This window comes from Sebastes fasciatus, chromosome 22, assembly GCF_043250625.1.
Source record: "Sebastes fasciatus isolate fSebFas1 chromosome 22, fSebFas1.pri, whole genome shotgun sequence".
Taxonomy (NCBI): domain Eukaryota; kingdom Metazoa; phylum Chordata; class Actinopteri; order Perciformes; family Sebastidae; genus Sebastes; species Sebastes fasciatus.
In genome coordinates, this window is record NC_133816.1 from 16954334 (window position 1) to 16961567 (window position 7234).

The 7234-nt window shown below is 37.6% G+C and overlaps 1 protein-coding gene across 1 annotated transcript; it reads left to right on the forward strand.

Moving 5' to 3' along the window:
• Positions 1–2566: 2566 nt before the first annotated feature.
• On the forward strand, positions 2567–6782 carry rce1a (Ras converting CAAX endopeptidase 1a). The gene is made up of 8 exons (XM_074623062.1): positions 2567–2878; positions 4194–4296; positions 4439–4522; positions 4664–4742; positions 4924–5091; positions 5285–5356; positions 5459–5521; positions 6504–6782. Exons 1-8 carry the CDS (start codon positions 2718–2720, stop codon positions 6731–6733), a joined length of 960 nt encoding a protein of 319 aa, XP_074479163.1. The 5' UTR covers positions 2567–2717; the 3' UTR covers positions 6734–6782.
• The last annotated feature ends 452 nt before the right edge of the window (positions 6783–7234 follow it).

Consider the following 7234-nt stretch of genomic DNA (forward strand, 5'->3'; position numbering starts at 1 on the left):
GACGGAACCTGCCAAAATTAAAATCAATCAATCAATAAATATAATAAATAATAAATAATAAATAAATAAATAAAAAACTTGATAAATAAATAAATGTGTAATTAAATGTAGCACAAATAATATAAATAATAATAAATGCAGCCAGTAATTATTTGAGAAAATGCAACACACATTTATTTATTTACTTTTTATTTTTTATCTTTGTATTGGTTCCCTTATTTATTTACTCTTCTGTTTATTTTTTTCTTATATTTATTTATGTAATAAAAACAAAAATATATGTAAAAAAATAAATGCAAAAATAAATGAGTAAATTAAAAATAAATTTAAAATAAATGCAAAAATAAATTATAATTATTATATTAATTAAAACATTTATAAAAATAAATACATCTCAATCACATTTCTGTGTAAAATCAGAAATCTCTTTGCCATTTAATACTAATTAAGCCTTCATCCTGCCCCCAGTTTAGAAAATTTTGATTGTCACCTTTTAATAAGCTATTCATATGTACCCCAAGTCATAATGAATACCATTACATGTATAGGATTTGAACATGCATTAGTTTGGCGCCATCTGGTGACAATTTCTGTTTTACACAAACAAAAAAAGGAAATCCAAAGACACTACAATCACATAAAACTTATGCAACATAAGGTATGACAACAGCTTGTGAGCTGTCTCATAATCATCAGTGTGTAATTCTGATAACTGGAAATGAGTCAGCATATTTGAACTGTGTGATTCCTGATCATAAGGCACGTGGGTAATGTTATAGCAAATTTCCTGTGGGAAAGTTACTCATATATGCTTTTCTTACCATGACATGTCCAAATGTCTTCAGTGAAAACTATTTCATTAATTTAACTTGAACTTTTTGATAAAGTTCATGCTGATGTTACTCCAATAAAAAAAAAAAAAAAAAAAAAAAAAAAATATATATATATATACATATATATATATATATGTATATATATATATAAATACAATGTGCATTAAAGACTGTAAATTATAATCTAAAAATGTGAAAAAATGTGTATTAAAGACTGTCAATTCTAATCAGAAAATGCGCAAAAATGTGCATTAAAGACTAAATTATAATCTAAAAATGTGCATTAAAGACTGTCAATTCTAATCAGAAAATGCGCAAAAATGTGCATTAAAGACTGTAAATTATAATCTAAAAATGTGAAAAAATATGTATTAAAGACTGTCAATTCTAATCAGAAAATGCGCAAAAATGTGCATTAAAGACTGTCAATTATAATCTAAAAATGTGCAAAAATGTGCATTAAAGACTGTCAATTCTAATCTAAAAATGTGTATTAAAGACTGTCAATTCTAATCTAAAAATGAGCAAAAATGTGCATTAGAGATTGTCAATTCTAATCAAAAAATGTGCAAAAATGTGCATTAAAGGCTGTCTATTATAATCTAAAAATGTGCAAAAATATGCATTAAAGGCTGTCAATTATAATCTAAAAATGTGCATTAGAGACTTTCAATTATAATCTAAAAATGTGCATAAATGTGCATTAAAGACTGTCAATTATAATCTAAAAATGTGAAAAAATGTGCATTAAAGACTGTTAATTATAATATAAAAATGTGCATTAAAGACTGTCAATTATAATCTAAATATTAGCAAAAATGTGCAGTAAAGACTGTCAATTATAATCTAAAAATGTGCAAAAATGTGCATTAAAGACTGCTAATTATAATATAAAAATGTGCATTAAAGACTGTCAATTATAATATAAAAATGTGCATTAGAGACTTTCAATTATAATCTAAAAATGTGCATAAATATGCATTAAAGACTGTCAATTATAATCTAAAAATGTGAAAAAATATGCATTAAAGGCTGTCAATTATAATCTAAAAATGTGCATTAGAGACTTTCAATTATAATCTAAAAATGTGCATAAATGTGCATTAAAGACTGTCAATTATAATCTAAAAATGTGAAAAAATGTGCATTAAAGACTGTTAATTATAATATAAAAATGTGCATTAAAGACTGTCAATTATAATCTAAATATTAGCAAAAATGTGCAGTAAAGACTGTCAATTATAATCTAAAAATGTGCAAAAATGTGCATTAAAGACTGCTAATTATAATATAAAAATGTGCATTAAAGACTGTCAATTATAATCTAAAAATGTGCATAAATATGCATTAAAGACTGTCAATTATAATCTAAAAATGTGCATAAATGTGCATTAAAGACTGTCAATTATAATCTAAAAATGTGAAAAAATGTGCATTAAAGACTGTCAATTCTAATCTAAAAATATAACAGAAAGTGGTACCTTTCTCGACTGATTGGGGATGTAGCATGGGAGAATTATTATTATTAAAGTTTTCATATTCAGTTTGTTTCATCATTATTATTATTATTATTATTATTATTATTATTTTTATTTTTTTTATTTTGTTTCTGCACAATCTCCTGCTCCACACGCCAGTCCAGATGGTGGCAGTAATGCACCTCTAAGCTGGTTTTGCCAACCTTCAATAAACACCAAGGAAGAAGCAGAAGCACAATCAGCAACATCTGATGACGTCCTAACAGTGCGCTGTGGAAGCTAGTCCTCCAGCTAGCAGCGTTAGGAGCTTATTGACATCTTCCTCCTCATGTTGGCGGCTGTGTCCTCCCGGTAGATGGTCCACCGACCGGCCCGGTGCCCGGTAGTCGTTAGCTAGAGGCTCGTGATGGCTGCGGACGAGTTCTCTCTGTCAGAGGAGATGAAACCCAGCAGCAGTGCTCTCTTCGTACCTCCAGACGGTCTGTGCTGGGTGTCGGTGCTCTCCTGTCTGCTGCTGGCCTGCTCTTATGTTGGCAGTCTGTACGTGTGGAAGAGCGACCTGCCCAGGTGAGACACACACAGGTAGACACACTCTCTATGAGCACAGGTATACTACATCTACCTGTCCATGTGCTGACTTGACTATGACTTGCCCCAAACTGCATGTGATCATCATAAAGTGGGCATGTCTGTAAAGGGGAGACTCGTGGGTATCTTGAGGTCAAAGGTCAAGGAACCCCTTTTTTCACATAGATAGATAGATACTTTATTGATCCTGAGGGAAATTCAAGTTTCCAGCATCACAGTTCCAAAGTGCAAAAACATGATCGTAAAAAAGTTGGAAGTGCAAAGTACAAAGTACAAAAAAAAAAATATACCAGATATGAAAATACAAGGAGATAAGGAAAACTGTTAAAAGTGAATATAGTGCAGAAGAGACTTAAAAATGAGTATAGTGCAAGGTAACTCAAGGTAAAGTGCACTTTACACTGATATATGGAACTAATATTGTCCTTTTATAAAAAGGTCAGGCTCTGTGGTTCACCTCTGAACTGTTTGATGGATGTGATGATAACACTGTTATTGATAAATAATGCATGAAATACCTTTAAACCTTAGGTTTTCAAGTTTGATACCAGTATCTTCACTCTAGCTTTAAAACTGAGCTCACTACAATCTAAAAAAAACACAAGTTGCATTAAAGAAATGCGTTATTATCGTGCTAACTTATAGATATATATACAGTAGATAGTTCTATTCTATATTTCTATTCTTGTTAAATAATGCTTTACCAATTTGCAATTAATCAGATAAACCAATTGGACTTTTGGGGTCCCTGGGGTGTCGGGGCATCTGCCGACTTTGCCTGGTAACAAACAATTATTTTCAGATTATTATTTTTTTTCATGATTAATCTTTTATCCATCCTTCCACCCATTTAACTTCTGCTTATCGGGGGGGGCTATGTTTAATCTTTTTAAAAGATGAATCCATACAAAGTGTGAAAACGACAATCCGGGGGTTGAATTACGGGGGAAGTTATGTTGCAGACTATTCTTGGTTTGGAGCTGTTGCCAGGCAACCAGCAGAGACACCAGAAAGTTACTGGTGCTGGCCAAGAAATAATCATCGGGTGGATGGGACGACATCGCTGTGCCGAAGTGACCGAGAATGCTCCAAAGCATTAGGGAGAAGCATTAAAACGTTATGTTTTTTGAATGGAATTTGGGTGTAACATTCTGCACATAAGCCAAAGCATGTCAGGGCAGGTAGTGTTTGACTGCTGTAAGGCGTTGCTGCTCTGCTGTGCTGTGGCAGCTTGAGTTGTGTCTCCTGTCCTCTGTGCTGGTGATGATTATGGTCCTTACTTGTCCTTCCTCAGGGATCACCCCACTGTGATAAAGAGACGCTTCACCAGTGTGCTCATCGTGTCGGGCCTGTCGCCTCTCTTCGTGTGGGCATGGAGAGAATTCACAGGCGTCAGGGTGAGTCCACGTCTCAGAAACATTGACCATAACACCATTTATTCATTTGGCCGTATATGTGCTGTTGTGTCATGTTGCTGTCTGACACATTAGCTGTTGTTTTATCAGTCTGAGTCTGTCTCCTTTGACTTGTCTGTGTCAGACTGGCCCGTCGTTACTGGCTCTCATGGGGATCCGGTTTGAAGGCCTCATTCCTGCCGTCATACTTCCTCTGATGCTCACCATGGTAAGAAACAAATCTTCTGTGATGATGATTCATTTCTTTAATTGCTTTTATGTGGAAAATGATCATATCTTTTCATAAGTAGCGATAAAAGCCACATCAGTCCAATCCAACTAAAGTTAGAACCTGTCTTGTGTGCTGTAGGTTCTGTTTCTGGGCCCTCTCATGCAGTTGGCTATGGACTGTCCCTGGAGCTTCCTGGATGGGATCCGGGTGGCTTTAGGTGAGACAGCCAACATGCTGGATTGTGTACTCTTTTGTCTCCGTACAACTTGATGCTTTAGATGGATTTGAATTGTTGTATATCCACAACTCAAAACACCACAGGAGAAAGGACTTGAGTAAAACATGTCAGTGAACTATGATGAAGTACTTTAACCTCCTCTGTCTCTGTCTGTCTGCAGACCCGTGGTTCTGGTCGTTGTGTTTCAGCGACATGCGCTGGTTGAGGAACCAGGTGGTGGCTCCGTTAACAGAGGAGCTGGTGTTCAGGGCCTGCATGCTGCCCATGTTGGTGCCCTGTGCTGGTCCTCTCGCCGCCATCTTCACCTGCCCCCTCTTCTTTGGAGTGGGTGAGTTCTGCCGGGGTCACATTTATTATATTCATTATGCTTCTTGGCGCTTAAGTGAATGAGTAGTATAATTAGCATCTATTTTATTTGATTAAAAAGGGCACCAAAGTATCCAAGTAGCACTCATAAGGACTCATAAGGAGGTTTAGAAAGCAGCTGATTCATGTCTCTAACGTTGTCGTCTCTCCTCCAGCTCACTTCCACCACGTGATAGAGCTGCTGAGGTTCAGACAGGGGAGCCTGTCGGGGATCTTCCTCTCTGCAGGTGAGAACTGATGTGTTTAATGATGTGTCAAGAGTGTGTCAGTGTGAGATCCAGTCGTAGGAAGAAGCTGATGACGAACCATGTTTCTCTGGTCTACAACAGTGTTCCAGTTCTCCTACACAGCAGTGTTCGGGGCCTACACTGCCTTCATCTTCATCAGAACAGGTAAGGAGCTTTCATTTACGTCTTGCACAGAATTCAGTATTTTCTGTTTATACGTCCTGGCCTGGAACGTTTGGACGCCAATACCGAACTTTAAATTGAATTGTTTTCACACCAAAACCAAAGATTACTAAAGAATTTGTTCTTATAAGGAAAGTAAAACTCCTGCAAACAGTGTTTAGGGGCTTATGTCCAGGCAATTAAATGAAAAAACAATCTATTCTTTTTAATAAAGAGAATAAGAATAGACCTCCTGTTGTTGGAGGTCTGGTTGCTGGTCAGTGCTGGTGTTGTCAATAAAATGAGAATTGCTGGTCCACCTTAAAGCTCAGCCCACTTTTGAATTTCAAAATAAAGGCGTATCTTAAAGATGATGATATGTATCGATGTTTTCACTGAGCATCGATGATACTGGATCGTTGATCATTCAATCGATCCATTGATCCAGATCAATCTAGCCGGAGGCATCATATGTGGATGTGATCCGTCCATCCCATACTCCTGAAAATGATACCTCATGAACACCTGGAGGAAATTTCTTCAAATTTGGCACAAATGTCCACTTTGACTCAAGGATGAACTGATTAGATTTTGGTGGTCAAAGGTCACTGTGACCTCACAAAACACACGTTTTTAAGGATAAAATGATGTGATGACATTTTGTACAGACATGAACTGTAACTTGACTGGTTGGCGGAGGCATACAACCTCGAGGTGGTAATTCTAGTTTCATTATCATCTATGTGGAAATTTTGAACAACTTTTTTCTATAAACACTTAATTGTACTAGTAGGTTAAAATTTAAATATCTATGGTTACAAGTAATCTTTATTAAGCTAATTCTACATTATGTAGGATGCACAGGTTGTGCAGAACCAAAAAATGTTGTACCAAAAGGTTCGGCTGAATCCGTCACCCTACCCCCCCTTTGTGCTGTATACTGGTCACCTCCAGTGTGGGTGTTTCCTCTTCCTGTGTGTTGCAGGTCACCTGATGGGTCCGGTGCTCTGCCACTCCTTCTGTAACTACATGGGTTTCCCAGCTCTCAGCACAGCGATGGAGCACCCGCACCGCTTCACCGTCCTCACCTCCTACCTGATGGGGGTCGTCCTCTTCCTGCTCTTCCTCTTCCCCTTCACTGACCCCTCCTTCTACGGCCTCCCCACCCCAGTGTGCACCCTCACCTCCTCCCCCAGCTCCCTGTGCCTCTCCTGATCCCTGCCCCCTCCCCCCCACCCTCCCCTCCCAACACACACACACTTCTCTGCTGTTGTCACGTCACCTCCCACCGATGAAGCAGTTGAGGTTGTTTTTGCCAAGTTAGAGTTCAGGTCAGGTCATGTTTTAGACCGACAGCCATGTGGACTAAGATGCCATGGAGAGGGGAAGGCTGTAGCTGTTTTTCTACAGTCTGTGGACCGTTGATATGTTGATGCGTTTCCATGACATATTCCAGTTAATCAGCTGAAGCTCTTACACAGAGTGACTCAGATTGAATAGGTGGGGTCCATGCTGCTGGGAATGAACTCAGCGACAGCCTCTGTTGGCCTGGTTCTGGTTCTAGTGTGGTTATAACACTGAAGGACAGTTCCTCCTCAGATCCTCTCTCACTGATAGATCTCATCAATATGTGATGACGCATCATAACGTACCTTTTTGGTGTACTCACTTTTCACTCGGCCTGCTTCATCTTTTTAAAGGATCATTCTGGTTTAT